Genomic DNA, 19740 nt, shown 5'->3' on the forward strand with positions numbered 1-19740 from the left:
TGAGGTTAATTGAAACGGCCTGAAGGCTCAAAAGAGGGGTCATAAAATCCCCAAGACCAGCTCTCGTGGAGTTGTTGCTCAGAAATAGCTGATGAAATCCTCTGCTCCAGTCAAGCGAGCAAAGGGCTGGTCCTGGCCCGGCGCTGCCAGGCACAGCAGGGGACGTGCGTGCACCAACAGGCGTGTCTCTGCAGCCCTCGTCTGAACACACCAGCCTGCCTGGTGCAAGGCAGGGCACTGGGAGCCGAGGGCAGCTCAAATGCCCTTCAGCATGGCTGTGATGAGATCACAGGTTTTAAAAATAATGAAAAAATGAGCAACTGAAAAAAGCACACCTGGGGCAGGCCTGGGCGCTCTCAGGAGGCTCTGCACCCGCTCTCCAGCCCCAGTACCTGGGGAATAAAATCTGAAACTTCCAAACATTAATTATATTTTCTATCTCTGGAGAACATCCCGAGACTTACGTTTTCAGAAGAGCAGCTCAGCTCTCGAGCTCTGAAGTACTTATGCAAGTGGCAAGGGAGCGGAACAGAGGCAACCACGGCTTTGGGATGCGCAGTTCCAGCAGCCGCTTCTGATGCGTGGTCTCAAGCGCATCCCTGAGGTAGCTGTAATCGTAGCTGATCGTTTCCACTGGAATAGCGGGGTTTCTAGAGCCAGTCAGAACTCTGGTTTGTTTACAGTAGAAAGGGCCAAATAAGCTTATGAGTTTAAAAACATTTATTTAATGTGAGGTTTTCGTACTTGACAAATGTACAAGTCTCAGACGGTTTAGCAAATGAGACAAAGGTTTATTAAACATCTTCAGGGCTTGCTATTATACAGTATTTACATTCTCCTAGTTACAGTATTGAATACGAAGGCTGAAGGAACTGTCTGGTTTTGGGTTTGGGTGGTGCCATAATCCCCAGCTTTCCAGCAGCTCCCTGCGCGGCTCTACCCGTGTAGGACGCTGAAGCGGAGCCAGAGGAGGCCGGAGCCTGGGAGCCGGGCTGCCTCCTGGGCCGGCGGTACTTGCTGTAGCCACTGCAAGGGGCAGAGGGAAGGTACGGGTCAGACATCTGCTTCGCTTGCCCCGTTCCCTACGCCCGTAGTATACTTACATATAGATATTCTAGAAGACTATGCTTTCATTTTTAAAAAGATTTTTGTTTTTTTCTTTTGGTTTATTTGTGTGTTTTTGGTTTTTTAGTGTTTTTTTGGTTTGGTTTGTTTTTGTTTTTTTTTTAATATGCATGGCTGCAAAAATACCTTTGGAATGTAAATCAAGTGTAGCTGTTGCTCTGGCATCTGCCTAAGGGCAAGCAGCAGCCTGAAACAGGGACAGAAATGCTGAACCAACCTGACTCCTATTAATCCAATTAGAGTATCAACATCAAGCGACAGTTCAGGGTCAACAGCATTTAACGACTAATATTTTACCAGAGTGGAAGGTGAAAAGGGAGGGAGTAAAACCTGCAGAGCTGGAGATTTTTTGTATTTGCTACAAAAAACAAAGACCGGAATGAGGAAAAACAGGGCAGAGGCGGAGACATCCTTGGAAAGAACAGACAATGGCAGAAAGCAATGAGTTTGAATAAGGTAGACCATGCCTTCTCTTTGGTGATAAACGCAATATTAAAGCAGTAAAATATAAGCAGTTAATACACCAATAAACCCTAACAGTCTTTAAAATTCAGGCATTTAAAATGCAGGTGGGGACTTTACAGAATGTTCTGGAGAACACATTAGTACCATTTAGACCGACTCTTCCGCATGGCCTGAACTCCTCCCGGCTGAAAGATAATACGATTTCTGTGACACTTACAGACCAAATAAAAACCCATTCAAAGAATTATTTCAGAAATGCAAGACATGGGTTGTTCACATAACTGCTCTTTCGTACCTCATGTTCTCTATCTCCTGCACCAAGCGAGGTGAAATCTCTAGGCGGAGGGATTAAGTAACCTGACCATACCACAGTGAGGGAACTTTACTTCCTTTTTGTGCAAGGCGAGCTATGAGCACAGCAAACCTTTAAAAGGCACAACTAGAAAACCCAAACAACAACTTATTGCTCAAGTTTTCTCATGTCACACACACCCCCTCCCCATTTTTAAAGAGGGTTTGGGGCGGGCAGAATTTCTCCAACCATTTCTCCTTTTTTGTTTGTTCCCTTTCAGGGCCGATTAATCATCAAGTTTTGAAGCAGAGGCGTTCAGCACAAACTGCTGCTACTGGGGACTGGGAACTGAAGTTCAAACATTGCATCAAATCTTTGGAGTTCCAAGCTGTCTTTATGTTTCCAAGCCCAGAATCCAGTCATTCTGCTAATGACGGTTACGGCAGCACACTGAAATTTAGTGTCACTACTTAGCTTGTGACAGTCAAGAGTGAGAAACAAAGAACAACTGTTAAATACCCTTCCTCACCAGGAGCTTTTTCAACAGAAAACGCTAGGAAACCAAAGCAGAGCAGTTGTTACCAGGTACCTGCATCACTTCAATGCCGTTCTTAAAGCCCATGCTCACTCAAGAAAACGCAGCAGGATAACGCTGCAGTTCTGGGATCACCATTATGCTATTCGGGACAGAGAAAAGATACAAATTACCACAAGCAACGTACCCTTTGGGATGAAACTGCTGGGTACCACCATTACTTGTCTTTTTCCTCTTTGAGTCTCTGAAGTTTGGCAGCCTTTTCCTTTTCCTTCTTTGGTTTGCATTATTGCAAAAATAGCTTGAGGTTGTAACTACATCTTCTGCTTCTTCATCGCTCTCAGGTGTGCCCGTGCTGCCCGTAGCGGTGTCCAGGCTTTGGCAGGCAGCGTCTTCTGCAGACGGACAGTGAGTTAAAACTAATGAAATCAAGGCATCGCCTGGGCCAGTCAGAACTTTCAGCCAGAACACACCGACTGTGCCAAAACTGCTCTCCTTGCTGTTCAGATCCTCCCTGGCACTGCCTTCATCCTGGTGATGCTCCAGGCTCAGCTAAAGGTGTTTCCTAAGTTGGCATAAACCAAACCTGCCTCTGTCCTTGCCTCCTCATGACATACACGAATACCGGGCAGTCCTATGTTCTCTAGCTTGGCTTCTTGTCTAAACTATCTTGGTAACACTGGGCTTTCTGCCGTTATGCTCCCTTCCCCATGTCATCTGGAAAGAATTATGGAATATACCATAAATACTACAGTCAAATCTGACACTTGTTTTTAAAAACAGCCTCAGGAGACACTGAAACGCCCAGGGAGCCAAGAGCTCCTTCTCAATCAGTCATGATCAAGAGGGACGTGATTCTTTGCACAGGCAGTAGAAAAAAATACTTTAAAAAAAATCTAGTTTGTAGATGTGCATTTATTCACGTTGCAGTGTATGAAAGCACAGCCTCCTTAAATGTAAACATCAACCGCTTTAAAATTGCAGGCCCCAATGTCTCATCTGATAGCCAGGCTGTATTAAATAGTCTAACTACAGCACAGGCTACATGCTACGCTCAGGTGAAGTTACCAGATTTACCAGTCTCGGGGCTCAATTCTCCACTGAGCTGAACTTTGTATATGAGGTTAGAGCTGTGCAAAGACGTTGTACAATACTGCCCTTCCAACCCGATCGTGTTTTTTACGCCGAGCTTTCAAAGTGCTTCACATTTGAGCAAGAGCTAGTCAGTGAAGACCTGAACTTGCTGACCTCAATTACTATGAAAAATAAAAGGTAGCAGTTATCGATTTTCTGACAGGCTATGCTGTTACCCCATACGTATTACATGCAGGTGTAAAAACATGCAGGAGGTGCAAGACCTTTAACTTTAAGGTCAGAATTCTTGTTATGACTAAGCACATTACATAAATCCCAATAACTAATAGGTTAGGAGCAGAGCAGTCTGCTTAGTTCTCGTTTTCCTCTTTTAGCCTTTCAGAGATATGCTGAATTTAACGAGTGAGAAGATAGCAAAGATCTTTGTATATTCTGAAAATGTGCAGTTGCTCCCTTTTTGTAATTATTAAGTGGCAAGAATTAGTTATTTGTATTTAAAACAAGGCAACTTTTGAGTGAAACTTCTGATGGGGAGGAGAGAAGGGTATTAAAGAGGACAGCACACGTTTAGGTACAGAGTATACTAAACCTGGTGTGGTCCATTCAGAGTACTTATCCATCACTTTAATTATTTCTGCACCATATTTTTCCAGTTTATCTTCTGTGACACCATCAATCTGCAGTAAAACCTCCACATCAGATGACAAGGTTTCTGTAATGTAACAAAGTACCAATTAGACATGTCAAACAAACTAACTTTTTTCAAAGAGAGATCACAGTAGAGCATTCTGGAGGAAGTTAATTCCTTTTAGCGCCACCCGACGCATTAAGTCCTTAAGGAAGTAAGCCTTTTTTCTAGCTGACTTGCTTTTAGTTGGTTAGCAGAAAAACTAGTCTGAAAGTTTTCTCTGAAACGTTTCACAGTTTGTTTAGCAGTATCACTACTTGGGTAGCTCTCGTACTTTTCCAGCAGGACCGCTACAGCATAACCTGCAGCCCCAAGGAACATGCGCTGCGTCTGCTGCTTCCCCAGGACCCGCTCAGTTACACGTACTTAAACCTCTTCTCGCTAAATGTGAGAAACTGTAGATTCTCTGTCAGAAAGGCTGCAATTGCACGTGCAGTCTACTGCCGACAGGGGTTCCAAGACACGAGAAGCTGACATTACCTGCTATTTTCTTTAGAGTTGAAGTACTGAAAATATTGAAGTAATGCACATCAAAGACTTTCCCAAGCGTTTTGCATGTGTCTGTGAGTTCCCCAAGGCACTTTTTAACCATCTCTTCCCGCTGGGACACTTTTGCCACGGAAGCCCTTTGCTTTCTGATGGCACTGGCACTTTCTGTTTCATGAAACTCCACCTGTTAAAACAAGCCAAGCAATAACTTCTGTCAGGGCAGTCGCTGCAGAGCCACCATGAGAAGATTGATTGATAACACAGGAAAACAAGGAAGGAAACCGAAAAGTATTCTTTGATGGACCAAAAAAAGCTGTTTACCCACGATACGCTTTTTAAATTATTTTTTTTTACGGGGTATTTAACCATCCTTAAGTTTCTTCTACAAAGAACTAGCAGAATATGCACAACAGGGAAAAACCCTGAGAACCCAAAGGTCGCTAGGCCTAATGCTGAGGGCTCTTCTCTGCTCCAAACACAGCACTCATGCAGAGGCGACATTGCCTCAAGAATTTCTGGGACTGGTTCCATGACCTTCTTGAAGTGCATTTTCCATCAGAGCTCACCAATGACTGGAAAAAAATAGAGCAGAAGATGCAGGAGAAGGTAGCGCTGTTCCTTCTTTTCTTCTTAGCTAGCTTTTTCTGTGTTGGTCATAACTTTCCTTTCTTGCCAAGCTGGATTCAGGTGTATGGGGGAAGAAGAGCAAGATTTAACGCTCTCCAATCCTCTCAAACTCACCTTTTGCCTCACAACATTATTATTAGAGTACCGGACTAGAAATCGTGCTTGTTGGATTCTGTTCCTTGCATCTGCTAAAGATTAGTTCCTGCACTTCAGCTGGCAGGCCAACTATGTTTAAACTGTGCTAGGGCATATGCTACAGAAAAACTGTAGCACGTCCCCTGTAACGATACGTTAGAGAAAAACCCAACTGTTACACACCTGTAGCGACCCATCGAGCACAGCCTGAGCTTTCTGTCCTAGAGTGACATACGCCACCGCTTGGTCGTTAGCTGTGATATACAAGTCTTCATCCAGAATCTTGTCCAAGACCAGTTTTCTAAAGAGTCTTTCAGCGTTGTGCCTTGAGTAGGCAGCCCCCTTCCCAAATATTCCAGTCTGAATCTTCGCGCTCTTTGTACCTGTGCAACAGAAATCACGGGATTAGCCTGTGATTAGAAAGCCTACGTACGTGTGTATTCACAGACCTGTGGAAGATTCCCAAGGGTATTCCATAGTCTATGCACATAAAAAAAATAAATGCATTTAAGCACCAGAAACTCCAAGCACCACCAGAAAACTAATATTATCACTATAGCAACCTGAAACAGATTAAAGCTTTAGTTTCATTTATTTTGGATCATTTACCACCGAGAGATTCCTGTGAAGAATAATTTTGTAAAATATGCCTTCTTTTAAATGACTGCTAGTATTGCGCAGACCTCCTGATGCTTAGTCAGGAATTTATGCGCGGAGTCTATCTAGGTGCTGTTTCTGGAAGAACAGTACTTACCTAAGAAAATGTCTACCATCATATTCAATGTGTATCTTCCAAAACCTGTATTTCTCTTTGCATTTATTCGTCCCATTTGTCCACAGTGCTCTTGTACAAATCTTATAATGCTCTTCACTTCATCTGTTACATTTCTTGATTTGTAATCCTATTAAAATAGACTCGATCAGGAAATAACGTCATGGGGTTCTGTCCTAATGCAAGTTGTTACCGAAAACCTTATTTTTCATTGTTGAGCTTTTTCCAGTCATAAATTAGTTTTGTTCCAAACAGAGAAATAATGATTTTCTAGTTGGTACAATCACAGTGATACAATATAGTCATAGGCATTCTGCATTTGATAATACTCTGAAAAATGCAATAATACGTACCAACTGATTATATATAATCTCTATTGTGTTAAGTCTATAGAGTGAGCTGCAAGATTGCTGTGTGAATACTGGTAATCAAGGTAAATTGTTTGGAAAGCCTTCCATAATTATTCTGCTGCCATGCACTAGAACTTACACTTTGAATATGCATTGAAATGAGGAGACTGGACTGAACATGCATTATTCTACTCAAATTTGGTTACAATCGCAGCTATGTAGGGTAACGCTTCAAACGCAGGACTGAGAAGCAATATCATCAGGTATAAAACTGACCCGGTCTGGAGAGACCGGTAACCTTCCCTGTCTGCTTCAATGACTGTCTTCTCTTCTACTCCTCTTCATGCCACTGACAAGTTTGCTTCAGTCCTTGCCACACAAATCCTAGCCTTCGGGCCCCCTCAGGCAGCGTGCACCTCCTAACGTGGCACTCGCTCCTCTGGCAGCACAACGCTGCCTCGACAACATCAGAATAGGCAGCTGAAGGGACTCCCCCACAGCCGCTCCTGCGGATCTTCTATCAGCTCCTGCCTCCTGTAAGCACTGTAGCCAAGAAAATCGGCACGAAGGAACATCCTTACACCTCACTAGTCCTCCTCTGACAGAAATAGGAGCATCATAGTCCATGGATAGTCCGTGTAATTCTACTCTAGGTTAATCCCTGGAAATAATTTGAAGCATCCAGTATCACATAAATACGAGACATCTTATCCATTTTCTCCATTTGCCTTCCCAAATGTCACGTAACCATTTTTTAAACACAGCTAAACGCAAAATCAGTTTAAAAACACTATAAATAAGAGCTATGATTTTTACCTTCTTTCTACTGCAGTTATCGCAAGTTACTTCTGGGTGATCTTTACAGAAGGTGGGATTAAAATCAGTTTCCCCAAAATAGGCCAAAAGCTGAATTCTTCGGCAATCGACTAAATTCTCACAGTAGTGAACCATACTGTAGAGGTTGTTAAAGTGGGTCTGTCTTGTGTGACTGTTTCCATCTTTCTCCACTGAAATACAATAAATTCAATTGAATTTGTTAAATCTGCACCTCTGCATTTTTATATATTATCAGATAGACAAAACACAATGTTCTTTTTGAGTAGGTTAGGACAGAATTAATCTAGGACAGATTTTACCTTTAAAATTTTAAAGACTGGAGAAGAGAAAGAGGACTAGAATGACAAGAATCAAGAGATGGATATGTAAGAAGCAAAATGGCTTTGGCTAAAATTAAGTACAAGTGACAAAAATCTTGCATTACAGAGAACCATTCAGGTGAAGACGCCCAGTTCTCCCATCTTGGCAATACCATACTATATATGGCACCTCTGCACGGGAAAATAACACAGTCTAAATGAAACGGAGATCAGTGACCGAGTGACTGCTTTAATGTTGTCCCCATGAAGTTAGGAACACGAGAACTCACTCAGTATCAGCCGTCTGAGCCTGGTTACATCACTGTAGCTGTAGAAGAGCAGACAGTGAGACATTTCCCCGTCTCGCCCAGCTCTGCCAGACTCCTGATAGTAACCTTCTATAGATTTAGGAAGAGAGGCGTGGATAACATAGCGGACGTCAGGTTTGTCAATTCCCATTCCAAAGGCAATTGTTGCACATATAACCTAGGAAGGAGATAATAATTTGTTACACAGAGTTATGAAAGTTATTCGTGCAGCACTCTGCACCGAAAATAGACCGGCGATCAGGATTATGAAACTGCAGAACCTAGAATTTCAATTGTAACCCTGCACGAGGAGTACAAAATAGCAAAACCACCTCTCCTCTCAGAAGGGTTATTCCAGACAAAGGGAAAACTCCAAATTTGAGTCTCAATATACGATTCAGCAGCGTGCCTAGCACTGTTTCAGAAGCCTCGTACTGCTCAGTTCCTTCCTCCTGGACTATCATACCTTGGGGCAGCGCTGCAGTCTTTGATTCATAAAATTCCCAAGAAAAAGATGGCTAATGTGTTTGTTTTGGCAGATCTGTCTGGATCAGTTATTTAATACTGCATCTGATTTGGCAATAGCGTTACACAACTTTGCTTTCATTTACTAGGCCAAGAGGGATAAAGGCGCTCTAAGCACTATTCACTTTTTCCTTCCAGTTGCTTTTCTTTTACCTGGCATCCTTCTTGATTAATCCACTTCTTCTGTACAAGATCTCTGTTGGAGTCAGTGAGGCCAGCGTGATAGGCGAGTGCAGCAAGACCTTCCTTCTGCAGAATAGCCGCTGTTGTGTCACATTCATGACGTGAAAGGCAATAAATTATTCCAGAGTCATCTGCAAACATATAAAGAGATTTGTGCTACAATACAGCTTTATTCCCTTTCCCTTGCTTAACAGTCATCCTGTCAAGCATATCCATTTATTCCAACAGGGAGAGGTTGGTAAGTGTAACGCAGTAACTGCTTAATAATAAAGAAAAGTAATTCTATTAATATCAGATGTTTTGTTAGTTTCTCCTCACCCAGTTTCCTGGGGTTTTTTGGTAAGGTGGAATCAAGAAAAGTTTTCCTGCTCAATACCATGCAATCTTAGGATTTAAAATACATGAGTAAAGGACTACAGAAATGAAGAGCTAGAGCAGTTTAACCAGTGATGCACCAGGTTACAGCACGAGGGGAGCCATGAAGGGAGCTTGGGGCAGCCAGCTTCCAGCAGCAGGACTCCGAAACAAAGACTAGAAAGATAGGAATCTCTGAAGATATCTCCAAGGGGAAGCATAGATAAGGAGACCAAGAGAATTAAACAATTAAAAAGGTATGGATATTACATGATCTTTATGCTCTGAAGACAAAATGCTAAAAGGTCTGGCAGCCTCCAGAACGATTACTCAAGGGCATTACCATAATTTACTTTTCCATCTTAATTTGAACTCTTAACTTTAGGATTCCCATAAATCTGATTCCCACTATCAATAACACCATTTTGCCTCCAACTTGTTTTTCTTGTAAATCTATTAGTCGCTTACAGAAAGGCACAAGTTTGGGGGTTTTACAGCATTATAAGAGCTTTTCCTGCCTTAAATAGTAGTTCATAAATATACATGCAGGCACACCATGCTGCTCAGTACTCACGTGGGTGGTATTTTTTAATCCATTCCAAGCAATCCATTGCCACCTTCTTTGGCTTCTTGGGCAACACATCATATTTCAAGTTATGCCTGTTGAAGCTCATTGTAAACCTAAAACATGACAGTTCATGGGTGCTCGTCAGCTTTATGGGTGCAGTAACACTTTCAGCAGCTGGGCGTTGACTGGAACGTCCCACGTTCAACTAACTACTACTTGGTCTGCACTATCTGCAAAGGAATTATTGTTCCCCTATGCCCATGGAGATTCACGTCCCCCATACTTTGGGTCTAAAATTCCTACATTTTTCCTGTGGCTGTGAAAAACAAAGCTATACGGCACTATGTAGAAGGAAGAAATGCCCATAAACCAAACACAGAGAGTGATTTGCCTCGCCTTCATTTTCCTTTGGAATACTTGCATCCACATTTGACTGATCAAATTTGCAAAATAACGTGTCACCTCCCTCCTTCCACCCTAAAATACATTGCTAAAATAAGAAATTCTACCAAACAGAATGCTTTATTTTTCCATCATGTACCATGAAAACACTACAATTCAATCTAGGCCCAAAGGTGCCTCATTAGCTAGATTACTGCCAACACTAATTAAAAAACACTTCCAGCTTTTCAGTTTTGCAGCATTCTCATGAAAAGCATCCTAAAATACAACTTGCATATTTTGTCAGTGATGTTATTTTCTATTAAACAGCTCATGCAGGAGAGTTTAGTAAGTTTTTTTTCTTCTTACTTTAATATTTTGCGTATAGCTCACCATAAATTCCATGCATACAATCTCATGTAATCAGCTACAACTACCTAAGTATTCCAGATGGACCCGTAACGCTTTTCTTACTTTACTAAGTTTTCCGCTCAAATTCCTGCAGCACAAACAAATTGTATCAGGAAACTGCTGAAAAACTTACACTTGTGGTTTGAGCATCTCAAGCTGATTCTGAATATCCTTCTGGACTCTGGGGTTCGCAGTGGCAGTGAGAGCCATCATGGGAACAGAGTGAAACTTCTTGCGGAGCATATTCAGCCGTTTGTAGTCTTGTCGAAAATCGTGGCCCCACTAGTTCAAAAACAACATTTAAGTGTAACTGAGTAAGATGCTCCAACTAAGTCTTTTGCCATTTTGAAAAACAAATGAAGGTTTTTACCTGGCTGACACAGTGGGCCTCATCAATGACAAAACGCGCCAGGAGTTTCCTGTCGTAGAGATTTTCCAGGGCTGACATCAGCCGGCCGCTTGCACAAACCTAGGTACACATCCACCGGCGGCATTAAGAGAGCAAACTAACAGAGCCAAGCCTCACCCTACCTGACTAAGAATACAGAAACGATTGTTCTGTACAGCCAAGCTCATCTGGACTGCACAGGTGAAGCTTGAGCGCATAAAGCAGATGGCAATCAGCTTCATTTTAACTGGCAACAAAGCAGCTGGCGTGGGATTACCACAAGGTTCCAGGATCATCCATCCAGAGGTCCTACAATCTCAGTAAATTTAAATGACTTATGTCACCAAAGACAAGAAAAGACAATGCTGAAGAGAGAAATGTAATCAGCACGCTAAACAGTGCCCTCTTACAAAGCTCTTGTGGAACAACAGCATTTTCAAAGGCAACATATAATTCAGTACAAGGCAATCTTTTGACAATCACCTATTACCTTGACAGTTACATTTTTTCCCTGTATTATCCTATTCATAGTAGTCTAGATTTTAATAGCTGCTTGACAGTAATTAGCCACTAATATCTAGTAAGATATATTGAAGTGGATGGGCATGGGGGTTTTGTTTTAAGAATTTAAGTTGTACAGACATACTCAGTTCTCATTCTTGGTTAATTACCGACTGAAATTAGTTACATCTGTACAGAGTCTTACTGAATTATCAAAAAAATATTTAACAATTTTTTTCCCCAGAAGCCTACTCTAAATTCAGCATTTCCCCTTTAATACTTCATAGTAATCCACCTCTTGTTGCCTTCAGGATTTTACAATTCAAATTAAATACAAACCTTCTCGGGGGTAACATACAGAAGCTTTATTACAGGATCTTTTTTTGACAATTGCGTATATATTTTTGAAGCATCAGCATCTGTTCTATCACCAGTCAGATATGTGGCAGCAATCTATATTTAAAAAAAAAATAAATATTGTTTTAATATGCACAAATCAGAAGCATCCCCAAATATAGTCCTACATCTAGTTATAAACCAGATAAAAAAAAGTATATGCATCTGTACGTGAAAACTAAGCTCCAGTAACAAATACACACAAGCATCAGGAAGTTTAGCAGTTGGACTGCCAAGATAGTCCAGTTCATCTAATTTAGTTCTTCCTAAACAACTTCGTCTGCCTTTTGCACTTCCCAGCTAATCAATTTTTCCCATTTATATTTGAGACAAAAGATTTACTGTAACATTCCAGATTTCTAGTTGGCTTCTCTGCAGTTTAACTAAATAAAATAAGCTGTTTGAACTTACATCTAAAGTCTTCAGTTTCTGAACTTGATCTATTATCAGCGACCTCAATGGAGAGATAACAATAGTGACCCCAGCAGAGACACACGCTGGTAACTGGTAGCACAAGCTTTTACCACCACCTGCAAGGATTAAACAGAACACACCAAACGTTAGATACCAAGAGGAAAGGGAGACTGTGGAGAAGGAGCGGAAGAGGGGAGACCTATTTCTTATTTCCCATTTTACAGCACTTTCAGAAACAATGAACTTTTAGCAGTGACTGCCTTTGATATGACACCTGTAGGATAAAGCAGAACTATAGCATGTGAAATATTACGGCAGGCAGAAATTCAATCCCCTCATTCAAAATACCACAGAGCATACAATATTCCAGAAATCTTGCAGCCACAGAATTCAAGCAGCACAATTTATCACCACCTCCACAAAGGCACAGAGAAAGAGAAAAGTTTGTCAACGGCCCTGCAAAAGGAGCTTCAGGTCTTTATTTCTCAAGCCTGTGCCAGACCTCAGTAGCCTGTGGCTGCGCGTGGAGACACCTGCCTGTGGGCATTAAGATGAAACAGTCTTCACCCAGAAGAGCAGCATTGATGGCCTCCAGCTGATTTGTCCGAAAATAGTGCAAACCAAACTTCTTGTGAAATGTAGTCATCATCCCTTCAGAATGGGAAAATTTCATGCCCCTGAAACGTTCTAGTGCAGGGTTTTTAGCCGGAGGATCTAGTAGGCAAAGAAAACGGACTAAGTTACAATGTGCAGTTGCGCTATCCCTCCTGCCTCACGGTATAAAACTGCCTCACTGTAACGCATGGCTTAGCCACCACTTCAGCCCTTCGAACCTTTGCAATTCAAATCACGACTTACTAATAAAAATTGCATTCATCTAGAATTTAAGACCGGCTAAAGTGTGAATTTTGATTATATGCAAATCTCTGGAAACAAGCTTCTTACCCATGACTGTATAAAATGTCTTACACTGACAAACTTCCGTTTTTCACAAACAACTATTAACAGGGTCCCTGCTCATGGGTACCTAAAACTAGGTGCTAGCTGAACCAGTGACACAGAGGCTGGTGAAACGGGTTAACGTTTTCACCTCCCCCTTTACCAACCCCTTCCTACAGTAACCCCAAGTAATACTGACCCACCCCGTGCCCCAGAGGGATTAGGTTTGCTTCAACAAGTGCCCGTTTTTGAACATTTTGCATAAACAGCTAAAACTGTTGCACAGCTTTGAATTAACAACTGCAGAGTCATTATTTAATTAAAATGCAGAAACATTCTAGTTTCCAGTTTTAGCAGCTTCATCTTCCCAACAGCCCACCACCTGCATGGCAAATGAATATTCAACAAGTTTGGCATCACTTGGAGGGAAAAAAAGCAGAAGATGATTGGAAAAAGAAACCGAAAGAAATTTCCCCAGAAACAAAAGGCATTGATGTAACCTACAGGAAAGGACTTGGCTTTAGGTATAAAAATAAGTAAATAAAAATTTAGAAAGGGAAAGACAGTAATCCTAATGAGCACAATTTACCTGAGCGGTTCTTTGTCGCCATCAAGAAGCTGGATTTCGGAGCCGCAGGGTTTGATACAACGGCAGATCCTTTGGCTCTGGACATTATCTTTGACAAGAGCGATTTGGCAGGCGGCCCTTCCTTAACGGGCTGATACAACGGCATAGATGGAGTCTCAGGTGCTGAGTCATTCACCGAATTCTCCCAGTCCTCATCAAAATCGTCAATATCAAAGTGATCAAGGTCAAAGTCCGTATCATTTATACCCAAACCATCCTCTGCAGGAATGCCGGTGGGAGCCTTGCTCTGACCCTTCAGAGCTGTGCTGGTGAGAGGCCTCTCCAGCAGGTGACAGTTTCCCCCGTTTCTCCCCCCTGGTTTCTCACAGAAGCTGCTGTCGAAGGACATCTCAGAGCAAAGGCTGAGGGAAGCTCCATCTCTGCCATTTCCCTTGGAAGAAGACAGTGCTGTAGTTTCTGGGCAGGTGATCTCCTCAATACTTTGCTTTGAAGCATAAGAGGTATCCAAGGTTTGATTTTTTTTGGTAGAAAAATTTTTTGAATTAACAGTCCCAGAAAGCACAGGTGGGAGGTTTGGGGATTGTGGCGAGTTTCTGTCAGAACCGAAGCTCCGGTTTGCAGCACCAGGACACGCAGGAGGGCCCCGCTCCACACACGCCTTCCAGATTCTAGGAGCAGTCTTGTTTATGCTACTTTTGTTCAAAGTGACAGAATTAGCTAGCAATTTCCTCCTGGAAGAGACGTCAAGGAAAGGAAGAAGGAAAAAAATATTTAGTCACAAGCAATGATTGATCAAGTTCTACAATACACATTAAACAGTCTCTGTCCTATTAAAAATAGTAACATATGGTGGTTACATCGTATTCCGTGTCACTATATTTTAAAGATATTTCAAACAAATCTAGGGAAGGGAGAATAATACCAGAACTCAGTTGAACAAAATAATTACAAAATTACAACATCTTCTCTGCAGACATAAAATAAAAGAATTGTTAATAGCAAGGAACTGATCCAGGCAAGGTAAAGCGTTAAAAAAAAAAAAAAAATATCTTGAGAGGCATAAACCTGAAGTTAAAAAAGTAAAAATATGCTTGAACCAAATTATGTTTTTATGTACTTTCTAAAGACTATGTCTGACTACAGTAATCAGAGGAAATGGAATAAAGTAGTTTTACTGAGAACGTTCAGAAAAAGCACATAGATCCAATCCAGTAAATCCCAAATCACAATAATTTGTCTACGTATTGTGTCATCAGACTATGCAGAAGCTGAGGAAGCAGACTGCAGCAGCAATGATGAGACTGAGAGATGGCATGTACACACATATTAGGAGAAGTCATAATCACTGTAGTCAGTGAGAGCGAGTCTCATAGAGAGAATATTAAATTAACGCCTCCGGTTACAAGAAATCAGGATGACACCTGGCAGGTTATATTGCATCACTCTGCTGCTTTGGAAGCATCTGGTTCTAGTCACCTTTCAGAGAAAAGATACGGGACTACCTGGGCCTCAGACTGGATGTGGAACTGACCCTTTCTTCCGGCAGAACACTGTGATCGTTAACACTTTCAGCAGTTTTGAGGGTTTTGTTTTTCTTCATTTGGTCAGTAATTTTAAGGTTTTTTAAAAAATCCTTCCGTTTCATCTTCTCAGTGTGATGGAGACACCTGCAGGCATGACACTGCTTCACACAGAGCATGGATACGTGGAAGGCTGCTTATTAACGCGTACCTGAGATCTCTCTGCTGGAGAAGTTCTTTTGCACAGGACAGAGACTGAAGCTCCTGAAGCGGAATGGCATCTACCAATTTACAGATATCATCCATGACATCGTAGAGTTGCTGTTCCAAATGCACGCCCTTATCTGTGAGATGGAGTGTATTTTAGCATGCCGTAATAGTAGTTTTTTATTAGAATATATAACAAGACAGTAAATTGCAATAAATAAGTCTAAATAATTTACTTTCAATATATTTTTAAAAAGTCCGTTCACATAAAGCAACTGTTTCTGTGTGCACAGACTGAGCTAATCTACATATTTTTGCCCTTGCCTTTTAATTATCCATCTTTATATATTTTCCAAACCTCACCACAGTTCTTTCAAACTTATTTCCAAAAAACCACTCAAGATTACATGTTTTGCTAATCCCAAATAACCCCTCCCCAAACACACCGAAACACATTTTATCAAAATAAAATATTACATTGCAATTCTAGTCTAGAAAGTACCACAGAAAACGTCCCAGAGGTGAAAGTCGGCATTTGTCACCTCATGACCTTCCTTTTCAAATCTGGTACCACTGCAAACCATCTGGATGTTGCCAACGAATGCACCGGACCTCAGGCTGCTGCCAGGCTGTGATCCCTCAGACTAAATGCTGGCCTCTGCTGCAGCTGCCGAACACCGATTTACCCAGTGGTCAGCAGGGTGCCTCCTGGACCAACCTAACCGTCCCCGATGCCCAGACGTGTGCTATAGACATACTACTGTACAACGAGATAGAGCCTGACTAAATTGATTTCCAGAACAGCATCATTAAAACATGAACACCAAAATACTGCTCTGAGCATTTATAAACACTACATTTTAAACGACACCGTAGAACAGTACCATAAGCTACATTTTTATGTATCTTGGGAGAACAGTCTGAACCTGCAGCCTCCAAGGCAGGCTGTGCCACACCTATACTTAGTAACTCTTCATCCTGCAAGTGAATCTCAGAAACATTTTAGCTCACTGTTTCCCAAAGCTGGCATCTTGGGAAGCAAATGAAGCACTGACAGAGCTCCAGCTTACAGTGATGTGTCTTTGTGCCGTAGGTGACTTTGGGATCAATTTGGTCAATCTGTGCTTTTACATTCTGAAAAGGAGGTCTGTGCAGTACCCCAGACTGGTACTGAGAAACCCGGAATCACGATCAGACAACACCCCCGAGCCTACACAACGTGTATACAACACCTGAAAATCCTGTATGAGATAGTCCCCTGCTTCCCTGTCCCCATCGGTCACTGTTAGTGAATGCTCTAGTATTACATGGGGTACACAGGAGAACAATTCGTTGCAAACCATCCCCAAAATCTGAGGCATAAAATTTCAAAATGTTTCGTGCACCTGCATCCTCCGCACCAGGATCACTTTCAGCAACAGGCTGCGTTGTGGCAACCGTCCCAGGCGTGGACTCAACGCTGCTAGCTGCGGATCTTCCACCAGTAGGAGATTCTTTCAAAATATTACTAATATTAAAATAAAAAGTCATTAAAATACAGATATCTGTAAATCAAGGCATTTCCATAAAAGAAGTTTATCTTTTAGAATAACAACATTTAAGATGAGTGTAAAAGACAATGAAATTTCTGAAAACCCGGTTAAAATACAGGTAGCTGAGTACTTTGTCACTTATCCTATGTGCCAAGGTGCAGAGACTTGTTTCAATAATATTTTTTTCCTCCCATTACAAAAGGAAAAATAACTGCTTTTTCTGAAGCAAAAGCCACCTTAATCGTTGGCCATAAACCAAAAAGTATTTCACAAAACGTTAAGAGCAGCTGTCAACTGCTAACCTGACAAGCAACAGACAGACACAGTCAACTCAATCTGTACCTTTTTAACAATCGCTAGTTTCATTTCTTTTTTGGTACCTTTAAAAATCATCCTAAAGACAGAGAGTTTTATCAATGAACTTTGTTTTACCTGATGCTTTTTACAGAAGGCAAGAAGGAAGGCAGCTCTTCTTCAGGGGAGGGTGGAACGACATCTAAGTAATCATCCTCTTCAAGCTCAGTGCCTGCGAACAGCTCGACCTCGACCTCGTCCGGTTCTGGGGGGCTGTTTTGCTCATCACTGCCTGGCTTCTGGCTCGCTCCGCTTTTAGCGCCAGCAGCTGAAAGAGAAGTGTATTAATACTGTTGGGTAACACTGTAAACTCATTTGGATATAAACAAAAATGCAACTGAACTGAGGGAAAAAATTAATAGCCAGATTTCAAAACACTCGTTAAATACAGTTTCTGACTTTTAAAGGACAACAAAAATAATAAAATTATTACTGCTACCTTTTTCTCCGCCATTAAAAACAAACAGACAAAACCCGCACAAATCCTCTTTTAAGTGGAAAAGTTACATAGGTTGCCTATAGTTACCTCTCCCTGTCAGAAGAGAAAAACCTTAAGAGGTATATTTTCCTACAAGAGATTTTATCGAAAACTATTGTATATTAAAGACTAGCTTCAAGAGAGTGTAGGCTCATCAACTAGTATAGTCCCTATTCTGGAACTAGAAGGTAAATTTACATGTATACTGCCTATAAGACAAATCTCACTAAGAAAGACCAATATCATTAATATATTAAAATTAATTTCACAGAACGAGGGAAAAAGGTAATAAAATATTCTTAAGAAAAAAACAGTTCACAAATCCTTTCACCATTTAGTGTAACGGCAGCATCACAGGACACTGTTCAATATCATTCAGTTGCATAAACTTATTAATTTCACAAATGAAGATCAAAACTTTCAAAAGAACACAGAGCTGCCAAGGAAGCACTCTGACTGATAATCACAAACTTTTTGGTTATAATTAAGGGTTGAAGCTTTTTGGTAGTTTTTTTTGTTGTTGTTGTTTTGTTTTAAATTGAAATATCTCTTTTTCTAGTTTAATATTTCTCATCATTACATTTAGGCATAAGATGATTTTTACGCCTCTTTTGTATGAATTTTAAAAGTGCATTTCTTTCTATAACTTCCCTATAGACTATTGCTCTTCATTTCTGGAATGCCTTATGGGAAGTCTTGCAGCTCCCAATACTACCATGCGACCAGCGGCTACTTCTGCCACAGAGACAATGCTCCACCATTTACAAATTTTGCTGGTTACCCAAGGAAAATCCACACACCCACAACTGCTTGTCAGACACGAGCATACAGCTCCCTCTGATTTCTGAAAAGTCAAGCCCTCTGCGTGCAAACACGAACATATTTTCCTCTATCTCACTGGTACTTTGAAATAAATTGTTACCTGGGTGACCCTCTTCCCTGTCATCATCCAAAATCACGTCAGCAGATAAATCCTCCCAAAGGCTTTCACCCACAGCCTTGTTACTGCTGCAGGGAGCTGAATCCTCAAGGCAGATCACCGATTGCTGCGAGGAGGGTTGTTGTTCGGCCGCTGGAGAGGTCTCCCCGTGCTCCGGAGAGCCGCGGCTGCGAAGCCCCGTGTCCTGGCCCACGGTGCCGGGGGAAGAGCCGGTCGGCTCATCTAGGCGGGGGTCTGGCCTCCGGGAAGCCTTGGGGGTGGCCCGCTGACCCCTGGGGGACAGGACCGGCGGCCTGCAGTATTTCTTTTCGATTCCCGACAAATCAAAGTCGTCAATGTCATCCCAGTCATCTCCTATGGCGACGACGGGGGCGGCCGCAGGACGAGGCGCCGGGGCCCCGCGCAGCCCCTCGCTCACGCTCCTCTGCCTAGAGGCCGCGGGGCCTCTTGACGCCTCCCGAGGCCTGGCGAGCGCCGGACCGGGCTGGACACCACATCCAGCAGGTACCACTGGAAAAAAATCCTGGATTTGTGTATTCTTGTCCTTGGCGGCAGGGAGGGCCGAGGTGACCGCGGACAGGGAGGTGTTAACATCTTTCTCCCTCAAGGCGGAGGCGGCGACGAGGCCCCGGGGCTCCCTGGGCGGGCCGCCGGCCGGAGAAGTCTTCTTGAAGGTAAAGCCCCTGGAAAGAGACAAGCCCCTCGTTAGCGCCTCCCGCCCGGGTGAAGCCCTGCCGCCCGATGCCCCCCGCTCCCGCCGAGGCCCCCGGTACTCACGCCAGGCGGTGCCGCGGCGGGGGCGGGTTGCGGAGGGCGCTGAGGGCTCCGCGGGCCGAATGGAGCCGCAGCTGCTCCCGCAGGTTGTTCTGAGGCACGGCCGCCATGACGGGAGGGGGCGGGGCCGCCCCGCCGGCAGGGGGCGCAGGGGGCGCCGCGGGGCCGCGCTCACCGCGCGCTCGCCGCCGCCGCGCGCTCCCTTCACATTCAGCGCCAAACCGCCGCCCGCCCCGCCATTGGATGGACGCGGCGGAAGTGGCGTTGCA

General features: G+C 42.9%; 1 protein-coding gene across 1 annotated transcript; it reads right to left on the reverse strand.

Moving 5' to 3' along the window:
• Window positions 1-774: 774 nt before the first annotated feature.
• Window positions 775-19706, reverse strand: BLM (BLM RecQ like helicase). Its single transcript, XM_063347105.1, has 21 exons — window positions 19475-19706; window positions 18680-19380; window positions 17358-17547; window positions 16779-16900; window positions 15398-15530; window positions 13667-14397; window positions 12676-12852; window positions 12136-12254; window positions 11668-11781; window positions 10810-10908; window positions 10573-10721; window positions 9654-9760; window positions 8696-8856; window positions 8000-8195; window positions 7390-7580; window positions 6206-6353; window positions 5635-5834; window positions 4681-4873; window positions 4102-4224; window positions 2605-2812; window positions 775-1026 (listed from the first exon to the last, which is right to left on the reverse strand). Exons 1-21 carry the CDS (start codon window positions 19579-19581, stop codon window positions 843-845), a joined length of 4353 nt encoding a protein of 1450 aa, XP_063203175.1. The 5' UTR covers window positions 19582-19706; the 3' UTR covers window positions 775-842.
• Between the last annotated feature and the right edge of the window lie 34 nt (window positions 19707-19740).

The sequence above is a fragment of the Chroicocephalus ridibundus genome, chromosome 9 (genome assembly GCF_963924245.1).
Source record: "Chroicocephalus ridibundus chromosome 9, bChrRid1.1, whole genome shotgun sequence".
NCBI lineage: Eukaryota > Metazoa > Chordata > Aves > Charadriiformes > Laridae > Chroicocephalus > Chroicocephalus ridibundus.